The sequence below is a fragment of the Suncus etruscus genome, chromosome 10 (assembly GCF_024139225.1).
Source record: "Suncus etruscus isolate mSunEtr1 chromosome 10, mSunEtr1.pri.cur, whole genome shotgun sequence".
NCBI lineage: Eukaryota > Metazoa > Chordata > Mammalia > Eulipotyphla > Soricidae > Suncus > Suncus etruscus.
This window is the reverse complement of record NC_064857.1, coordinates 50,831,572-50,853,381: the sequence shown is the minus strand read 5'-3', so window position 1 is coordinate 50,853,381 and position 21,810 is coordinate 50,831,572. Positions and strand designations below refer to the sequence as shown.

At 42.4% G+C, this 21,810-nt stretch overlaps 1 protein-coding gene and 1 pseudogene across 1 annotated transcript in view; one reads left to right on the top strand and one right to left on the bottom strand.

Moving 5' to 3' along the window:
* Positions 1 to 7,539: 7,539 nt before the first annotated feature.
* On the bottom strand, positions 7,540 to 7,958 carry LOC126020176 (prefoldin subunit 1-like; annotated as a pseudogene).
* Positions 7,959 to 12,011: 4,053 nt separating this feature from the next.
* The window catches only part of PARP4 (poly(ADP-ribose) polymerase family member 4), an 89,883-nt gene continuing 80,084 nt past the window's right edge, over positions 12,012 to 21,810 (top strand). The window contains 4 exon segments of the mRNA XM_049781639.1: positions 12,012 to 12,147; positions 13,924 to 14,125; positions 16,886 to 16,946; positions 19,938 to 20,013. Coding sequence (XP_049637596.1) covers positions 12,016 to 12,147; positions 13,924 to 14,125; positions 16,886 to 16,946; positions 19,938 to 20,013 — 471 coding nt within the window. The 5' untranslated portion in view covers positions 12,012 to 12,015.

Below are 21,810 nucleotides of genomic sequence, written 5' to 3'. Positions count from 1 at the left end.
CCGGAGCAGTGGCACAAGCGGTAGAGTGTCTGCCTTGTAGGCGCTAACCTAGGATGGACTGCGGTTCTATCCTCCGGCGTCCCATATTGTCCCCGAAGCCAGGAGAAATTTCTGAGTGCATAGCCAGGAGTTACCCCTGAGTGTCACCGAGTGTTTTGACCCCAAAACCAAAAAATAAAATAAAATAATAAAAATTAAGAATAGAGGCTTGGAGAGATAGCACAGAAAGGAAGGCACTGTACTTGCTTTCTATGTAGATGACCACATGTTCAGCCAAGGCAGCCTGGCCTAAGGCTATACCTGTCAGGAGCCTGGTAGGAGCATTGTCTGGAGTCATTCCTGAGCACAGAGCCAGGATGAGGCCCTCTGAGTTCCTGGTGTGGACCGTCCCACTCCCAAAGAAAGTGGCGCTTTCATAGGATATCCCACTTCTTATCTCTCCCAAGAACGCAAAATATCTTCAATTTTTATTTTATTGTTTTATTTTATTTTATTTTTTGTATTGTATTGCATTGTATTATTTTATTTTATTTTATTAATTTATTTATTTTATTTATTTCATTTTATTTCGTTTCATTTCATTTATTTTATTTATTTCATTTCATTTCATTTATTTTATTTTTTATTCATTTTATTTTATTTATTTTATTTTATTTTATTTATTAATTTAATTTAATTTTGCATTTCATTTCATTTCATTTCATTTCGACGCTCAAGCGTTCCTCCTGGCTGTGCGCTCCGAAGTCCCACCGGGCAGGCCCGGCGGGCGTGGACTCGGCTCGAGGTTCCGGCGGGCGCGGCTGGGGTTGCCCAGGGCGGAGTCGGGCGGAGTCGGTTCGGGCTCGGGGTTCGGCCCGCAGTGCGGAAGCGCCGGGCGGCTGTCGCGACCGGACTCGGAGCAGCCGCGGGGAGGACTGGACGCCCGACCACCCGACGACCGGAACGCCGCCGCCGCCGCCGCCGCCGCCTTGTCCCTGGCAGGTGCGTGGCCGCGGGTCCGAACCGAACCCAACCCAACCCGCCTGGGAGGGGGAGGGCCTGGCCGAGCGGGACCGGGCGGGGCCGGCTGCGGGCCTCGAGCCTGGCCGGGCCGGGGAGGCCGGAGAGGGCGAGGGACTCGTTATGCAGTCACGGACACAGTGCGCACTTTTTGTTTTGTCTTGTTTTGTTTTTTCGGGGCACACCCGGTAGCGTTCAGGGGTCACTCCTGGCTCCGTGCTCAAAAGTCGCTCCTGGCAGGCTCGGGGGACCTTATGGGACGCCGGGATTCGAACCACCGTCCTCCTGCTTGCAAGGCAAACGCACCTTACCTCCATGCCATCTCTCTGGTCCCTAATTCTATTTCTTTTTAACCGAAACCCAACTACAGACATGTTTATAATCACGGTGCTTAAAAAAAAACCACTATTATAAGAAACGAAATTAAAAATAAATCTTCAGTCTATTTTCCTTTTTTCCTTCTTTTTCTTCTTTCTCTTATTCTTCCTCCTCTTCTACTTCTTTCTCTTTTTTCTTTCTCCTTCATTTTCTTCCTCCTTTTCTTTCCCTTTTTTCTTGTCTTTTCTCTTTTTTCTTCTTCCTCTTCCTCCTTTTCTTCCTCCTACACTTCTTTTTCTTCTTCCTCTTCTTCCCTTTTCCTTTTTATTCCTCCTTCTCTTCTTTTTCTTCTTCTTCCTCCTCTTCTTTTTCTTCTTCTTCCTCCTCCTCCTCTTCCTCTCCCTCTTCTCACACTTCCTCCAGCTCTTCTTAATATTCTCTTCCTGAGTCTCTGGGACTCCCCTATGTTGTTTCTGTTGAGTTTCTTCTATTTTCACATTCTTTAAGTAGTTTTTCCATTGTCTGATCATTTGCTTTAAGGTTCTTTTCCAATCTCTTCTGCTGTATGGAGTTGTTCTGCATCTCATCCTCTGGGTCACTGCCCCCATCCTCAGCCTTGGAAAGGCTTTCCATTGAGGTCTTCATTTTATCTACTGAGTTTTTCAGACCTGTTGTTTGAGTTTGGAGTTTTCTGAGTTCTATCAATGTGGTCTGTTCAGCTCGATCTATGCTTGCTTTGAGTTCTTTGAGCATCCTCCAGAGTAATACTCTAAACTCCTTATCTGAGAGACTTTTCAGGTCATCTTCATTCTCTATGCGTGGTGTTGTCATGCATTGTTTCCCCATTGTAACACTTGTATGGTGGTTTTTACTATGTGCTGTGCTAAGGTTCCTGGGTTAGTAGGTACTCTGGCTCCACATTATTGGGTGGGGCCCTTATCCGGTTTGGGTCCTGGAGATTGTGTTGGATGGCATCTTGGCTGTCTTGGGCAGAAAACTCACTGTATGCATTCTTGCACACAGAAACACAAACACACACAAACACACAAACATCATGCATTCATGCACACGCACAAACGCTCACAAACACACACGCACACAGTATGCATTCTTGCACACAGAAACACAAACACATTATGCAGTCACGCACACACAAATACTCCCAAACACACGCGGGTGGCTCCTGTATTCTGGGTGCAGGAGTCAGACCCACCCTGGGCACTCTGGGCCTTGAGGGGCTGGGGAGGAGGCTGGTGGCTATGCCCAAACTCCAGTCTGGCTCCAGCAGAGCGGCTCGAAAAAGGCCCACACACACGACCCAACCCGTTCTGGGGAGTTCCCAGTACCCCGAGAGAGGCCCTGCGCCCCTGGGACCCATCTAGGATGTTTGCACCCGGACTAAAGGCAGCGCTATAGATTTAACGCCGAGGGTATATAGACTAAAAGGGTCCGGAGAGATAAGCCTGAGACTCGAGTTGAGGCCACCTAGGGTTTCCCCACGGGAGTATCAGGAGAGACTTGAGAGACCTGAGGACAGAGCTGGGAGTGAGCAAGGAGCACCACCAGGCCTGGTCCACAGACACTTTAGGACGATTGTCTGATATGAAAAGTACAGGTCAACTTATTATTTTGGTTTTGGGGCGGTACCAGAGATGAACCGGGTTGATGTGGAAGGCCTGGCCTTGTTAGACAATCTCATACACACACACACACACACACACACACTCCACCACCACCATCTCCTTTTTCTCCTCCTCATCTTCTTCCTCCTCCTGTCTAAAAATTGTTAGACAATCTCACACACACACTCCACCACCACCATCTCCTTTTCCTCCTCCTCTTCTTCCTCCTCCTGTCTAAAAATTATCCTAAAAAAAAAATCTTGGGCCCGGAGAGATAGCACAGCGGCATTTGCCTTGCAAGCAGCCGATCCAGGACCGAAGGTGGTTGGTTCGAATCCTGGTGTCCCACATGGTCCCCCGTGCTTGCCAGGAGCTATTTCTGAACAGACAGCCAGGAGTAATCCCTGAGCACCGCCGGGTGTGGTCCAAAAACAAACAAACAAACAAAAAACAAAAAACAAAAAATCCTACCTCTAACCATCAAGTTTAAAATAATTGTGTAAAATTTGGCCCAAAATGTATATTCAAGCATCTTACCTCTGGGAATACAGCAGGTTTGACCTTGGCCTTGCACAGGGTTCAACCCCGGGGACTCATATGGTCTCCTGAGCACCACCAGGAGTAAGCCCTGAACATAACTAGGTGTGGCCCCAAAATAAAGCAAACATTTTCCTTGTAGTGTATTTATAATAATAACCAAATATCTAGTGACTTGGGAGAAGAGTTAGATTATGGAAAGCTTACGCAGCCACTGGAACATGTTAAAGATTAGTAAGTGACATGGGAAAACTGAAACTTAAATAAGAGAACTACCTATAAAATTAAATATGTAATATTAAACATTTATATTTTAGAAAAATGGTCCATAAATGATACAGAAAAGAATGTGAAAAATATAAAATTATCAACAGCATGGTTAACTCAGAGCAAACTCAAAGGCCACATCCAGATCATAGAGCTAAAAATAACTGCTGAGCAGCTCTAGGTGTGGCCAAAAGCAAAGAAAACATACAAGTGGTTTGACACGCTTACCTTTAAATCCATCCACTTCAGTTGTACAATTGAGTGATTTATTTATTTATTTATTTATTTATTTATTTTTGGTTTTTGGGTCACACCCGGCAGTGCTCAGGGGTTACTCCTGGCTGTCTGCTCAGAAATAGCTCCTGGCAGGCACAGGGGACCATATGGGACACCGGGATTCGAACCAACCACCTTTGGTCCTGGATCGGCTGCTTGCAAGGCAAACACCGCTGTGCTGTCTCTCCGGGCCCGTGATTTATTTATTATAAGTAAATGAACCAAGTTGTGTACCACCACTCTAGTCTAAAAGATTTCCACTATTGTAGCTGCTTCTTACTTTTCTTCATAACCATTGACTCTTTTCGGGGAGAGGCTACTTTTAGAAAGACACCATAGTATTTCCGACATTTTAGAACATTTAATAACGTATCAGGAGATTTAAGCAAAACTGACAAATAATATTCTTTAAGCTATGAATGTAATGTAATGAATGAAAAGTACTCTTAGAAAATAATAAAAAAAATTACATGGATTCAGGAGCCAAAGAGATGACCACAGGCTAAGGCACTTGCCTTGCACAGAGTCAACAACCCTGGTTCCATATGTTCCCCTGAGTACCCCTACGAGTGATTCCTGAGCACAGAGCCAGGAGTAAGCAATTAGTACCACTGGCTGTGGCCCAAAATAACAATCCTCACTTTCCAAAAAATAACGCTGACTATTGGTAAGGACTAGAATATAGTTTTCTAAGTCAAATATTGGAATTATATACGAAGATATAAATATCAAGATGTACATCACTGTTGTGTTTTAGATGCCAAAATCCAAAATAATTAAACTTCCTAACAAAAGAAAGGAACAGATTATTTATGGTAGCTATTAAAAATAGTCACTATAAGTAAGGAAAAATTCTCTTATTCAAGGCAAGTGTTTTAATCCCTGTAATATCCCTACAGCCCAGGAGTGTGTCATAACATACATGCATGTTATAAAAATTTATTTATGGTAATAACCACATTCCTAGCAAGAACCCTAATTCAATTCTTTGAGGCTATGGAGATGTGAAAACTTACCCCTCACATCTCCTGGTTCTTAATTGCCTTTGCCTCAAAATAATTCACATATTAAAATAGCACATTTGGGGGATTTTGTCCTGAACCTCTTCACTTCAATGAAAAATGTTTTCTAGGAATGTTTATGAATAAATTCTGAAATAGAATGTAAAACAACTATTGTGAGTATAGTATGATTTGAAGTTTGATAGCAATATAGTGCATTATAATATATATGCAAGGAATAAAATCCTAGGGCAAGGGCTGGAAAGAGTACAGTGGGTAAAGCACTTGCCTTACATGCAGCAGTGAATTCCATTCCTGATACTCCATATGGTCCCCAAGTCCCCAAGTATGCCCTAAGGAGTAAGCCAGGTGTAGCCACCTCCCTGCAAAAAGAGGGAAGGAAGGAAAGGAGGAAGGATAACAAGATTTTAATGTTGATTTTAGATGTTGAATTTATTTTGTTGACAAAATACTGCTTTTTTTTCCCAATTTTGCTAAGATGAGCAGAAACAACCTTCCTTTGGGGGTCAGAGGGGCTCACACTAACAGTGCTCAGGATTTAGTGATCACTCCTGATGGGACTCAGGGGACCATATGAGGTATCAAGATATCTAATATTCTTTCACAGTATCCATCATCACTTTCGGACATAAGCAAATGCTAATTAAATACTAATTAAGCCCTTGAATTTAAAATACAGCTGACAAAAAAGTAAATGTTAATATTATGGAAAACAGAGTGAAATGGAGGAACTTCATTAACTAGTCCCTCAAAAGAAAAAAAAATGGGAGCCCCTAACTTGCTGAACAGATTCTCTCCATCCTGGCTGTTTGTATCCAAATGTGGATGGGAGAACAGAAAAAGGTTCCAGGGCAAAGCAATGACATATGTAAGGCAGCAAAAATAAAAAAGCCTTTTAAGAGATGGGGTTGGAGCAGGGATTGAGCCACACCAGATAGTAGGTGTAGGGGATGAACCAGCGTCAGCCACATGCCAGGCAAATGCCTTATCCCTGTATTTTCGTCTCCCATCCAAATGCATAGCTAGTTTGGTTTGGGTGGTGGTAGTGCATGCATGCGTGTTTGTGTGTTGTTTGCTTTTTTTTTTTTTTTTTTTTTTTTGGATTTTGGGCCACACTGGCAGTGCTCAAGGGTTACTCCTGGCTGTCTGCTCAGAAACAGCTCCTGGCAGGCACGGGGAACCATATGGGACACCTTTGGTCCTGGATTGGCTGCTTGCAAAGCAAATGCCATTGTGCTAGCTCTCCGGGCCCGTTTGTTTGCTTTTTATAACCTTTAGAAAAAGCCAGCATGGGGCCCGGAGAGATAGCACAGTGGCGTTTGCCTTGCAAGCAGCCAATCCAGGACCAAAGGTGGTTGGTTCGAATCCCGGTGTCCCATATGGTCCCCTGTGCCTGCCAGGAGCTATTTCTGAGCAGACAGCCAGGAGTAACCCCTGAGCACTGCCAGGTGTGACCCAAAAAAACAAAAAAAAAAAAAAAAAGAAAAGAAAAAGCCAGCATGGGAGGGACAGGCAGGGCAGAATGGGAGGGAGGTGCAAGATAAGCCAGGGAGAAAGACTCAGCCATGAGTCATGCTAAGAAATTTGAACTTTAGGATCAGAAGAGATAAGACAGGGATTAAGACGCTTACCTTGTGTTCAGTCAAACTCATGTGACTCCCAGAGTTCTCCCAGGAGCAATCCATGAACAGATTAGGAGTAAAGCCTGAGCACTGCTAGGCAGGGTTCAAATACCTGCCCCACAGCATGCACTCATAAAGAAATTTGAATTTGATTGCAAATATAACCCTCACCCACTTTCTTGAGTTACTGTTATTTACAATACTATAAATGATAATGTTATACGTACATTGCTCCAGCACCACACCCACCACCTTAGTGTAACATTTTTCCACCAGTGTCCTAGGAATCTTTCCCATCCCCCCCATCCCCAGGTAAATTCAGCTCTGATTTGGTGTCTTTGGCCATTTGTTTGTTGCCCCTTTATCCCCTTTATTATGTTCTTTTTTATTTATTTATTTATTTATTTATTTATTTATTATTTTTTTTTGGTTTTTGGGCCACACCCGGTGACACTCAGGGGTTACTCTGGGATATGCGCTCCTGGCTTGGGAGGACCATTTGGGATGCTGGGGGATCGAACCGTGGTCTGTCCTAGGCTAGCGCATGCAAGACATGCCTTATCACTTGTACCACCATTCCGGCCCCACAATTCCAGTTTTTTTAAAAATGACACTAACTACTCCATATTAAGCCCAATAGCCCATAATTTGTTTCCTTTTTTTTTTTTTAACGGGATATGTGTCCTTTAATGGATGGCCAGAATGGTAGGTAGTAGGCTTGAGCACAGTGCTTCTCTTCTGGGAGTTCAGGACTCACCCCAGGGGTCTAGTGTGTCAAGCAGAGACAGGATAAAAATACAGAGATAGGGTCATAGGGTAAAGGAACTCTGGATATTCAGGAAAAATGGGGTTAACAGACATTCCAGATTAAACATATTAGAGCAGAAGGTATAGCCTCTCTTCCCTCACAAGGAAGAGGAGTGCAAAGAAAAGCTTCCCTAGGACTTCCTTCTGTGCCTTTCTGGCCATCAGCATCTCCTGTATGTTGTCCTCGGCTTCCTTTACACTCCATTTTAGGTAGGATTTCTTCTGTTCCAGTTCTTTAATTTTTCTTCTGCTATTTTCTGTTTCTCCAGAAGTTGGTTGTGAATTACTTCCTTGGATTAAAGAATACACATTTTTCCTACACCTCCATACATGTTAGTTTTATCTACCAAAGTTATAATTTCTGTATCTGTGAGATGTGTGTGTTCAATCTGTATGTCTGCAAGCTTCACCTTCTGTTGAGTGTCAATAACTTTGGCTTACAGCTCTGTAAAGGCTTTCTTCAACTCCAGTTCCATGGGGGCCGCCATCTTGGTTCACCCTCTGTGCCTTTGGTTTACTTTTAATATGTAATTTTTTTTTATTTTTATTTTGATCATATTGGCTTACATATCTTTTACAGTAGTATTTTAGGTACATATTAACATTGAATCAGGGGAATACCCATCACCAAATTTGTCCTCCCCCCATTCCCATTCCCTTCCTGCAATCATATCCCCCACCATCACCCCCCAATATGTAATTTATTTTAATTCAGAGTATGCTCCTTTATCATAGAAGTGATTGTTTGCTATATGTGGAAATATAAAATGAATGAAATTAGTCTGAACTCTTTTCCATTTGTTCATGTTTCCATTTTTAATTCAAAAGAAAAGAAACAGAATCAATGGGTCTCTTTGAATTTATAGATCGCCCATATATTAAAAGTCCAGAGTAGGGGCCAGAGCAATAGCACAGCAGGTAGGGTGTTTGCCTTGCATGCAGCCATCCTGAGTTTGATCCCCAGCATTCCATATGGTCCCCCATGCCTATCAGGAGTGCATTCTGAGTGCAGCGCCATGAGTAGCCCCTGAGCACTAGCAAGCATGACTCAAAAACCCAAAAAGAAGAGCCAGAGAGAGCACAGAAATAGGGTGTTTACCTTGCATGGAGCCGATCCAGGACAGATAGTGGTTCAAATTCTGGCATCCCATATGGCCCCCCGTGCTTGCCAGAAGTGATTTCTGAGTGCAGAGTCAGAAGTAATCCCTGACCTCTGCTAGGTGTGACCCCCTGCCCAAAAGAAAAAGTTCATGGTATAACTGACCCTTATCATTCTGGATTTTTCTCACACACTAGAAACTGAACATAAACCTTGCAATTTCCTTGCAATTTTCTTACAAGTTTTTTTAAGGTTTATGTTGGAGCCTGAGGAACTAGGCACCATGGATGGTTTTCCAGGTTAAATCTCCATCAATGTATATTCATGCCTAGGAGAAGTGGGCTGGGAATGGTTTGGGTTGCTGGGACACTGGACATGTGGCCCTGTATCTGACAGAGGGAAGAATCATGATCTATGTCCAAAGAAAAGTATTTTCCAATTTTAATTGGTGGGAGGTAGACTGGGTGGAGTTTTGACTTCGATTAAAGAGTTTTAGACTATTCAAGGCTGAACGGAGAGTGTCAAACCCTGTCCTTACTCTGTCTTAGTGATTTCACTATCACATAATATTATTTTCACATTTAGAAATAAATTATTATATATACACACATATTTTAATGGTGCTTTTAAACCAGAGGTATAGTTAAAATTACATGTTTGGATGGAGAATAGTAAAGGTATTAATGTACTTGCCTTACACTAAGCCAACCTGGGATCAATCCCCTGTACTTCATATGGTCCCCTAAGCCCCATCAGGACTGACCCCTGAGTACAGAGTCAAGAGTAAGCCCAGAGCACAGCAAGGTGTGGCCTAAATACAGATTAAAAGGACAAACAAAACAAAAAATTACATAACCTGCCTCAATAAACTTGATCAGGAATAGGAAAGTTATAAATAATGGAGGCAACTCTTTATATAAGTAGAGAAGCTACTCCAGGCCTTTCCTCAGAAGCAGGGCCAACACAGTCCTCCTGTCTCTACTTAGCCCTGGAGTCTATACTGCCATCCAGGGTTACTCTGTGCCCAGCCCAGCCCTAGACCTTTCTCTGTTGCCACCAAAGTGACAATCTTCATAGTACTCTTCAAACCAGAGTCTCCTGACACTTATCCTGGCCCCAGGGATAGGGACTCAGTCTCTAGGAAAAGCTCATGTTCTCACCGGATGATGCACTTCTCATTCCTATGTACTGTTGTCCTCTGTCCCCATCTTCTTCACCAGGAATTCTTCCCAGCCACCACCTCCAATGCCTCCACAGCCCCTGGGTCCATCTTACCTTCAGCTTCCTTGACCTCTACCAACACTCCAAGTGTAGTTACTGCAAATGAAACCATGAAGATTGGACTAGCATCTAGCAGTGACTGCATTAGTAGCTCCAGATGCTGATATGTGTGTCTCTGCTCAGCTCCTACATGGATGGGAGTCATCTGTTTGTCCTAAACCCAAACTGCTTTTTAATATTTTGCTCAGTTTCTATTATTTTCTATTATGAGCTTCTATTGAGTTTTTCATACCACTCACTATGATCTTCATTTCTTTTTCTTTTCTTTTTTTTTTTTGTTTTTCGGGCCACACCCATTAGATGCTCAGGGGTTACTCCTGGCTAAGTGCTCAGAAATTGCCCCTGGCTTGGGGGGACCATATGGGACGCGGGGGGATCGAACTGCAATGGTGATCTTTCCTTGGCTAGCGCTTGCAAGGCAGACACCTTATCTCTAGCGCCACCTCGCCGGCCCCTCTTTTTCTTTTCTTTTCTTTTTTTATTTTGTTTTGGGGCCATATCTGGTGATCCTTTTGACTTACTCCTTGGGGGCCAGAGTGATAGCACAACAGTAGGGAGTTTGCCTTGCATGCAGTTGACTCAGGGCAGACCCGGGTTCGATCTTGGCATCCCATATGGTCCTCCAAGCCTGCCAGGTGTGATTTCTGAGCGCAGAGCCAGTAGTTACCCCTGAGCTCAGCTGTGTGTGGCCCCCAAACAAACAAAACAAACAAACAAACAACAGGGGCCAGGCGGTGGCGCTAGAGGTAAGGTGCCTGCCTTGCCTGCGCTATCCTTGGACAGACCTCGGTTCGATCCCCGGTGTCTCATATGGTCCCCCAAGCCAGGAGCGACTTCTGAGCACATAGCCAGAAGTAACCCCTGAGCATCACTGGGTGTGGCCCAAAAACCAAAAAAAAAAAAAAACCAAACAAACAACAAAAAAAGAAGGATTTATCTTGTTCTGTGCTCAGAAATTAGTCCTTGCAGGCTTGGGGAATCATATGGGTTGCCAGAAATCAAACCTGGGTGGTTCACTATGTGCAAAGCAAACATCTTACCTGCTGTGCTACTGATCTGACCTTTCATTTCTGATTATAGTCAAATTTTTCATTTTAATTCATAATTTCTAGTGCTTTGTTGACTACCTATTTCATTGTTTCTTTAAGCTCACTAAACATTCACATCATGGTGCCACTAAAGACAAATGAGGACTTATGTCTTTGGTGATACTGTTTTTGCTCATTTGATGGGCTTATGAGTTTATGCATGTTTCCCTCACTGATTTTCTAGTGTTCTTGCTGTGTTGTGGGTGAGTTTTTAATAGTTAGACTGCCTGGAAGATGCTGAGGAACTATCTAGAGATGCTCTCTTTCTCTTTTCTGACTGTCTTCACTAAATGACAAGGAGGGAGGGAGGGAAAGAGGAAGGATGGAAGGGAGGAAGGGAGGAAGGGAGGAAGGAAGGAAGGAAGGAAGGAAGGAAGGAAGGAAGGAAGGAAGGAAGGAAGGAAGGAAGGAAGGAAGGAAGGAAGGAAAGAAGGAAGGAAGGAAGGAAGTAAAGAAGGAAGGAAGGAAGGAAGGAAGGAAGGAAGGAAGGAAGGAAAAGAAGGAAGAGAGAGGGAGAGAAAGTAGGAAGTAAAGAAGGAAGGAAGGAGGGAGGAAGAAAGGAGGCAAGGAAGGAAGGAGTGAGAAAGGGAGGAAGGAGAGAGGGAAGGTGGGAGGGAAGTAGGAAGGAAGGAAGGAAGGAAGGAAGGAAGGAAGGAAGGAAGGAAGGAAGGAAGGAAGGAAGGAAGGAAGGAAAACAGGGAGGGAGGGAGGGAGGGAAAGTGGGAGGCAGGGAGGGAGGAAGGAACTGGCTCAGGAGAAAGTACAGTGGTTAGAGATGTATGACCCGGGTTTAATCCCCAGCACCAGGTGGCCTCAGGAGCATCCAGGTGCAGCTCTGGAGACCTTCAGGACACCAGAGTCACTCAGGCATCCCTGTAGCATCACATTCTGAGGCTTCTTGCTCAACAGCTGCCCAGCGGGACATGTAGCATGATTAGCTGCGTGGAAGGCCATTCTCCAATAATGATGTTGCCTCTCCCATGGTGCACCTGTCAAATGATTTCAAACTACTGTCCCTTACAAATTCACTTACAAACTTTGACTTGAGCCATTTCCACTCCCTCCACCCTTTGCAGGATGGCCGTGGGAATCTTTAAAAATTGTACCTTCTGTTTGAAAGTCAAACACCTACCCCGTGACCAGAAGAGGAAGCTACAAGCCGACATCAAGGAAAATGGTGGCAATTTATCCCTTTCACTAAACTCTCAGGTATTTGAACATTTTTGAAAAGTAGTATGAAAAATAGCATGCATGAAAGGGCATAGATCATGGCTAAGAAAGTACAGTGAGAGCAGCTGGAGCAATAGCACAGCGGTTGCACGCAGCCTACTGGGTTCAATCCCCAGCATCCCATATGGACCCCCGAGCCTGCCAGAAGTAATTTTTAAGCACAGAGCAAGGAGTAACTCCCGGAGTGCTGCTGGATGTGGCCCCCAAACAAACAAACAAACAAAAGTACATTGAGAAAGTTGGGAGCTGGAGAGAGGTAAAAGTTATAATGGGGGCCCGGAGAGATAGCACAGCGGCATTTGCCTTGCAAGCAGCCGATCCAGGACCAAAGGTGGTTGGTTCGAATCCCGGTGTCCAATATGGTCCCCGTGCCTGCCAGGAGCTATTTCTGAGCAGACAGCCAGGAGTAACCTCTGAGCACCGCCGGGTGTGGCCCAAAAACAAAAAACAAAACAAAACAAAACAAAACAAAAAGTTATAATGGAATCAATTGAGAAATTAGGCATGAAAAAGGCAGAGGAGGGAGACCTCTCATCTCCACCTCCTCCCTGCAAAACCCCATCTTTTCCCTGCTACTGTGAGCTGTGGCAGAACCCGGTACATTTAGCAGAACTGAAGCCCAGCTCAGGACATAAAGAGAAATAATTTCCCACCAGCCAAATTGGTTCTCAATGCAGAAAAGATAAAGAGCAAAACATGCTTTTAGACACTGTCCATGGTGCAACATTTTGGGACATAATGTCCATGTCACTCTTAAGGAACTAGAGCAAAAGCAGCGTAAAAAGATCATTCTGGTAGTATATACCACTGGTTTTGTTTAAAGCTCAGAGGAAGCTGTCTTTTCTTTCTGAATTAAGGGCCAAAATGTAAAGTGGAATGTGTAGGATGGAACAGATGGGTGGAAATAACTAGAGCCTACCTCCTTTGTAACCAAAGTCAGAAGTGAAAAAATTCAGGCCCAAAGTCCGGAGCTCTTCCCAAAGCTGGAAAGGCAGCCAGTCTGGCCCGAGGCTGGGTATTGGGGGGCTGAGTCCAGCTGCCTGTAGTGAACCTCGCTGGTTGGGTCAAGTTTAGTTCACCTCTCCCAAATTGTGAGCCGATCTCTGCCATTTAGTGGTCTGCCTGGGAATATCAGAAATAGAAATCCCTGTTTGCCTCCTATCAAGTGGGATTGTACAAATTTCACCATGTACACTCCCGCACTTACCTCTTTCACCATTTCTGTGGATGGAGGAATAACTTCTGCCAGTTGTAATTGCTCAGTTAATTTTCTGGGTAGAGAATGTGTGAGGAAAAATTACAGGTACTTCTGGGAGAAAGAATTGAGAACAGTGGTGGGGAAAAATAAATTGACTTGTAAATTTTTGCTTTTTAAATATTCCATAATGGTTTATAAATATTCTACCTATGCAAAACAAACAGCATTAGAAAATTAAATAAATAATAGATATTCATTGAGCCCCTCATTATCTTAAGGAAATAATTAAACATATTTGTTATTTATAATAGTGAAAATTTGGAAAATGCTGCTAGGTTCAGTTCATCTGTCATGGCATGCCCATATCCATGCTCTTTAAAACTATTGATTTCTCTCATTTACATGGGACAAGATATGATATTAGTTTCCAGTTTTTAGAAATCTGAGACAAATGGTTACAAATTGCCTCCAAACGAAAGTGAAAATCATAGCACAAAGACAAGTGATTTCAATTTTATATGCTACTAATGCAGAATGAATTGATTCTTTCACCTCAGTGCACTTACGTCATCGTAGATTATGAGGATGTTCTCAATGAGACTCTTCTGAGATCCACCTTGAAGAACCATGTGCACATTGCAAACCCAGACTTTGTGTGGGAATCTGTCAGAGAAAGAAGGATCTTGGATGTCAAGAATTATGGTCCTAACCGCGTACAAGAGGGCACACAACCCCCTGAAGAAATGACCGTCAGTTCTGGTAATTATTTCAGTTTAGGCACTTAACATGATCCATGGGTCAATCTTTTTCTTGTTTGCTTATAAACAGGGCCACACCTGTTTTTCTCAATGATTACTCCTGGCTCTGTGCTCAGGAATCACTCCTTGGGCTTAGAGGATCATATGGTATTCTGGGGATTAAACCCAGATCGGTCATGTGCAAGGCAAATGCTCTACCCACTGTCCTATAACCCTGACCCCTGGGGGTGTGAAGTATTTTTATTTGTCAGATATTAAAAAGGATTGTCTAGAAATACCATGAAAATAAATAGGCTCCTTATTCTGAAAAACTGGGCAGCAAAACGGTGAAAGGCAAATAATACTTTCAAACAATAAAAAAATATCTTTTTTTCTTTTTTTTGGTTTTGGGGTCATACCTGGTGGCGCTCAGGGGTTACTCCTGGCTCTGTGCTCAGAAATTGCTCCTGGGGGGCCGGAGAGATAGCATGGAGGTAAGGCATTTGCCTTGCATGCAGAAGTTTGGTGGTTCAAATCCTGGCATCCCATATGGTCCCCCGAGCATGCCAGGAGTGATTTCTGAGCATAGAGCCAGGAGTAACCCCTGAGCACTACCGGGTGTGACCCAAACCACCCCCGCAAAAATAAATAATATTTCAAAAAGTTATTTTTCCAAAACATTATCTCTCCAAAAAAAAAATAGCCTCTTTATAAGCCCAGATTTTGTATTGGAATCTTACCAAGAAGAAAGTCTTTTAACATAAAGAAATATTTTCATCATGACTAACGTACATCAAAAGTCAAGCAATTCTGGGCCAGGAGATGACTCAGAGGGCAGGAGGGTAGGCCTGGCATGTGGAGGTCCAGGTTTGATCCTGGCATTACTCAGTCCCTTAGTACTTAATCCCTAATACTCTAGAAAGTACCCCTGAGCTCCCAGCCAGGAGAAGCCCCTAAGTTCTGCTGGCTCTGACTCCAAAATAAACAAAAACAAATGAGAAAGTCAAGTAGTTTCTGATAACTACTAATTTATTGTAGGCACAGTAAAGCATAGATCAGATGTTATAATAAATGTTTTTGATGTGGTACAGTATGATGCCCAATGATGTCATCAGTCTTTCCTGCTCATACAGAACATGATAATTGAAACAATAAATGGGCAAGATATTTACATTGATATTCTTTTACATTGAGAACATTTAGAGTTTCTACAGTTAGGGCTTGAGAGATAGTGAAGCTGTAGGGCATTTGCCTTGCACAACACCTACCCAGGCCTGAAGGTGGTGTAATCCCTGGCATCCCATATGGTCCTCTGAGCCTGCCAGGGGTGATTTCTGGGCGCAGAGCCGTGAGTAACCCCTGAGCATCCCCTGAGCATCTCTGATTGTGACCCAAAAACAAAAAACAAAAAGAAGAATTTCTACATGCAGGGCCGGAGTGGTGGCACAAGCAATAGGGTGTTTGTCTTGCATGTGCTAACCTAGGACAGACCTCAGTTTGATCCCCCAGCATCAAATTCATATGGTCCTCCAAGCCAGGAGCGATTTCTGAACACATAGCCAGGAGTAACCCCTGAGAATCCCCAGGTGTGACCCAAAAACCAAAAAAAAAAGAAAGAATTTCTACATTCAGCTACATTCAGAAAAATAGTCACCTTTGAAATCTTGATAGCATAAATGAAACTCAAACAACATTCTTGCATTAAAAATCATTCCTATATTTTATAATGCTATAAAAATATGTAGCAGAAATTGTTTAGTTTCACATAAGAGTGCTTGAATTCCCCTCTTCTGAATGAGAACATGCCAGGTTACTTTGTGATATAAGTGACAGACTCAAGAACTCCTTTCGATTCTTTAGTATGTTAGAAATACATCTCAAGGGGCCGGAGTGGTGGTGCAGCAGTAGGGCATTTGCCTTGCATGCGGCTGACCTAGGATGGACCACAGTTCAATCCCCCGACATCCTATATGGTCCCCCAAGCCAGGAGCGATTTCTGAGCACATAGCCAGGAGTAACCCCCGGTGACAACCAGTGTAGCCCAAAATCCAAAAAAAGAAATAAAGAAAGAAAAGAAATACATTTCATAACTATTCATACATAATTGTCATGAGAAAAATGCCATTTGAGTTTCAAATAGAACAGATTGCAGTAGAATTATCACAAAAAAGTATAATATGATGATATAATATAACATAATAGATAAATACTTATCTTTCTCTTTCCCAAATGTATTGTCCTTAGGAGTGGGAGAAACAGACAGTGGGTAAGGTGCTTGCCTTGAATGTAGCCAAGCTGGGTTTGATCCCTGGCACCCTAAATAGTCCCCTGAGTGCCACTAGGAGTGCAGAGCCCAGGAATACACATGGGAACTGCTAGATGTGGCCCAAAATGGCTTTTAAAAGTATTGTCTTTAGATTACTAATAACTATTCCTAATTTTAAATACCTTAAAAATAAAATATTATTGCAAATGTGACTTTTGTTTTGGATTTTTTTTGTTTATTTGTTTGTTTTTTGGTTTTGGCCACACCTGGTGATGCTCAGGGGTTTCTCCTGGCTTTGTGCTCAGAAATCGCTCCTGGCTTGAGGGGCCTATGGGATGGTGGGGGTCAAATCGAGGCCTGTCCTGGGTTGGCCTCGTGCAAGGCAAATGCCCTACTGCTGAGCTATTGTTCCAGCCCCGCAAATGTGGTTCTTGTTCAAAATCTTAATTCTAGTATTTTTGTTAATTCATTTTAATAAATTTTTGAATAATAAACAAGTGTTTGTTTTAATTCTAGAAGAGAAAATGGATGATCTACTGGACATTTCTATAGAAGAGGAAAACACAGAGCTCACTACGTAATTTACTTCTTTATGTATTTTTAAGTAGCATTGTGTTATAACATAAATTTCAAGTGTATTCACCACTAAAGTCCAATTCCATTCTTTACTATATTGATCATTGATTTTGTTTGTTTGTTTTGGGGTCACACTCATATTTTAGGAAAATGTGGTAGCTGCTGAAGCCTCTATAATTATTCTTTTTAAACCTGATTTAAATCCACCCTATCTTCCATTTTTTCTGAAAACTGTTAATCTGAACTTAGAATCTAAATTTATTTTGTTCAAATCACTTGTTTTGTTTCTTTATCTTCTACAAGTGAAATCATATGGTGTTTGTATTTTATTAAGCACTCTACCCTGTTTTTCATCCATGTTGCTGTAAATGTCAGGACTACATCTTTCCTTTAATAGCTTTGAAGTACTCTGAGATTACATCTTTATTCAGTCATATGTCAGTGGGCACTAAGCTTGTTTCCAACACTTTATTATTACTAATCTACTTGTGTTTATTAAGACAAGGCATATTTTATAAATTATCTTGTAACCCTCCAGCACTGTATAAAAGTATTCGGGAGAGAGTATAGAGGTTAACATGTCCTGAGTTCAAGCCTTACTATCACATGGCCAGCCAAGCACTGCAAAATTTTGCCTGGAGGTTTTTACAGAAAACCACCCACCAGATGGCAAAATTTGCAGGCAGAGTACCATGCCCTGAGAACCACCTGGGAAACTACCATTTCCAAAAGTACATCAGATGTAATCACTTCTAGTATTAGCACCTTAGTACTAATTTTTCACTATTTTGCTGGTTAATTTCCAGTAAATAACCAATCAACTAATACAATACTATTTTTGGTAGTATTTGTTTGGAAGGAGGACTTGGGCCATACCTGGTGGTGCTCAGGAGCTATTTCTGGCTCTGTGCTCCGGAGTGTCCCATGATGGCTCTGGGGATTTGACCTAGGTCAGCTGCATGCAAGGCAACTTTAACTGCTGTAGTATCTCTTGCCCCTTTTATATTTCCCCTACATTTTTTCTCTTTTTGTATAATTTTAATTCATCTTGCTTATGTCTTTTGAGATAGAGATAACTTGAGTGTTAGTTCTTCAGCTAGTATAGTCAACATTTTGGGGGTTGGTTGTGCGAATAAGTAATGCTTAGGGTCGATGAGGGGCTCTGGGTTTAGGGTCCACTCCTGGCAGTGCTCAGGTAGTCTCACAATGTGGCATTCTCATAGTGGCAGCACATGCAAGGCAGCAAGTTTCTTAACCACTGTACTGTTTCTCTAGCCACAGTGATCTCTTTATTTATGATGTAAAATTAAACAGAATTGCTTGGTTGATTTTAAAAAGATAAAATGGTGGCCACAGAGATAGTGCAGGAGATAAGACATTTGCTTTAAATGCAGCAATGGCTCAGCCCTGGCACAACATATGGTCCCTTGAGCACTGCCAGGGGTCACTCCTGACCACTTAGTCAGGAAAAGATCCTGAACACCACTGGGTGTAGCCTAAAAACTAATAATAACAAGTACAAAGAAAAAATGCTGCATATGAGGTTTGGGTATGCTCTTGATTGACTCTTCCAGCAAAGACAGTATGTTATTTTTAGAGATGAAAATTATCACAACCTTTCTCAGGTGAAGGGGAATCTAAAGTTCTGTGTAGCTTCTTACAGCATAACTCCTTCTGCAATATAAACTAGGCATCTCATGCACTTTGATTTTCTTTGTTAATAGTGGTTAAAAAAATTAAAGTGGGCTGGAGAGATAGCACAGTGGTAGGGCGTTTGCCTTGCATGCAGCTGATCCAGGACGGATGGTGGTTTGAATCCAGGATGGACGGTGGTTCGAATCTCAGCATCCCCTGTGCCTGCCAGGAGCGATTTCTGAATACAGAGCCAGGAATAACCCCTGAGTGTGGCCAGATGTGACCCTCCCCCCCAAAAAAAACCCAAAAAAATTAAAGTGCATATTTTGATATCCTGATACTCTCATTTTAATTTGGGGGTGGTGGGTCTAGAGCTGGATGTAGGCCTGGGAGAGAATCAATCACCCCTACTAGGTGAATACTCTGTCTGAAACCTGGCCCATTTCTCTTCTCTCCACTTTTCTTCCTGCCTTATGTATTCCATGGAGACTTTCAGTGTTTAGCACCAGAGCCTTGGGATGATGTAAAGGAGAAACATCTTTCTCCAAGTCCTTCTAACTTTATTTATTTTGACTTGTTTTGTGTTTTGTTTTGTTTTGTTTTTTTGTTTTGTTTTTTTTGGCCACACCCTGTGATGCTCAGGGGTTACAACTCCTGGCTATGCGCTCAGAAGTTGCTCCTGGCTTCTTGGGGGACCATATGGGACGCCGGGGGATCGAACCGCGGTCCGTCCTAGGCTAGCGCAGGCAAGGCAGGCACCTTACCTCCAGCGCCACCGCCCGGCCCCGTTTTGTTTGTTTTTTTGGGAGCCACACTTACTTAGCAGTCAGTGCTCAGGGCTTATTCCTGGCTCTGCACTCAAAAATCACTCTTAGGGGCCAGAGAGATAGCACAGAGGTAAGGCGTTTGTCTTGCATGCAGCAGACCCAGGACTGATGTTGGTTTGAATTCCGGCATCCCATATGGTCCCCGTGCCTGCCAGGAATGATTTCTGAGCACAGAGCCAGGAGTAACCCTTGGGCACCACTGGGTGTGCCCCCCCCCCAAAAAAAAGAGTCACTCTTTGGTGATGCTTGGGGGATCATATGGGATGTGCTCAGGGGACCATTTGGAAAGCTGGGGATCAAATCCATGTCAGCTTATGGAAGGCAAGCACCCTTCCTGCTGTGCTATTACTCCAACTCCCTTTGAACTATTTTTGAAACATCTAAGGATACACTATGGACTTAGGTATTTTATATGAGAATAGGAGAGCTACAAGAAAATGGAATGAAAATCCTGTTTAATCTAAGAGTTGTAAATATAAACATGTAAACATTTTTACATGTAAATGTAAACATTTTACTACAAATTTCAGGTTTCATTCAGAGAATGCTGAAACTCCTTATTTTCCACCTGCTTTTGAAGTGGCAAAATATAACATCTTGGAAAAAGTAAGTCATTTCTCTTTGAAAAAAATATGTCAATAGGTTACAATAAAAATTATTATTAAAAATATGTGAATAGCAATTTGAGTAACTTTTGGCTATTTTTTCTGTTTAATAATATTTTCTCTTTTTAAATTGTACATATCCTGAATAGCTATTCTTTAATATATGAGATGATTTTAATAGTAATTTGGGGGCTCCCAAGCAGTCCCAGGAGATGATTACACTATGTGGATACTTGCTGGAACTCAGGGGCCATCCTCTGCGCTATCTCTCCTCTCTATGTTCAAGAAATTTTGAAATTTCAAATTTAATGTTTGATATTTGACTCAGTTTTATGATTAAATTACCGTGTGCTCATTTCAAAAGTGTAAATAGTACAAACTACCAGTGTGATATTAAAGGTTATATTATCTATAATAACCATTTCTTGTATTTTAAAAGAATAGATATGAGGGTCAAGCACATGCACAGTTCACTAGCGGAGTAATACTTTGCATGTGTGAGAAAACAAGCTTGATCCTCTTCACTAAAAAACTTAAAATAAAAAGAAAGTAATAGGATAGGTACAGAGGGGACCACATATTCTAGCAGCCCTGGGAGTGAGGGAAGAGGATATGGAAGGTAGGACAAAAACGGAGGAGTAGGGAAGACAAACCAGTGATAGGAATCCCCCCTGATTTTATGTAAATATGTACCTAAAATATTATTGTCAACAATATGTAAGCCACTATGATCAAAATAAAAATTATGTTAAAAAAAAAAGAAAAAAAGAAAGTAAACTTGACAGCAAGTATTTACACTAAATTAAATGCCCATTACTTTCTTAAAAAATCTTTTTAGTGGACTCATTGTTTTATTTAGAAAATAAATAATAATAAATAAATAAATAAATAAATAAATAAGGAAAGAAGAAGAGAGAGCATACATTGACGGTTGTGGTGTGGACAGCAGCTGGTTGTCTTCTTTTGTTCTGTTTTGTTTTGTTTTGTTTTGTTTGCAGAGCTGGCAGAGAAGCCAGGATCTCACAGAGGCAAGGCTAGATTTCTACTTCTGAGTTATGATCCTGACCCTTAAAAATGTATTACTTTTCACTATAAAAGAAAACAAAAAGTTTGCTCTGACTTGATACAAATACAAATTAAATCTAACATTCAAAATATTGATCCATTTCTTTAATGTGATCTGAAACTAATACTCTGGTGAAAAGCAAATGGAAAAAGTGTTATCACTCAAGCAAATGCAGGCAAACTGCAGTAAAGACGTAGGGGAGGGCCCGGAGAGATAGCACAGCGGAGTTTGCCTTGCAAGCAGCCGATCCAGGACCAAAGGTGGTTGGTTCGAATCCCGGTGTCCCATATGGTCCCCTGTGCCTGCCAGGAGCTATTTCTAAGCACACAGCCAGGAGTAACCCCTGAGCACCGCCGGGTGTGACCCAAAAACCAAAAAAAAAAAAAAAAAAAAAAAAAAGATGTAGGGGAAAATACTGATAATGAATGTGTGTGTGTGTGTGTGTGCGCGCGCGCGCGCGCGCGCGCGTTCTATGGTTGTAGGGGCCTTAACTTTTTCTATATACTTCTGCATTTTCTTTCTTTTTTGTTTTTGTTTTTGTTTTTTTGTTTTTGGGCCACACCCAGCGGTGCTCAGGGGTTACTCCTGGCTGTCTGCTCAGAAATAGCTCCTGGCAGGCACAGGGGACCATATGGGACACCGGGATTCGAACCAACCACCTTTGGTCCTGGATCGGCTGTTTGCAAGGCAAACACTGCTGTGCTATCTCTCCGGGCCCATACTTCTGCATTT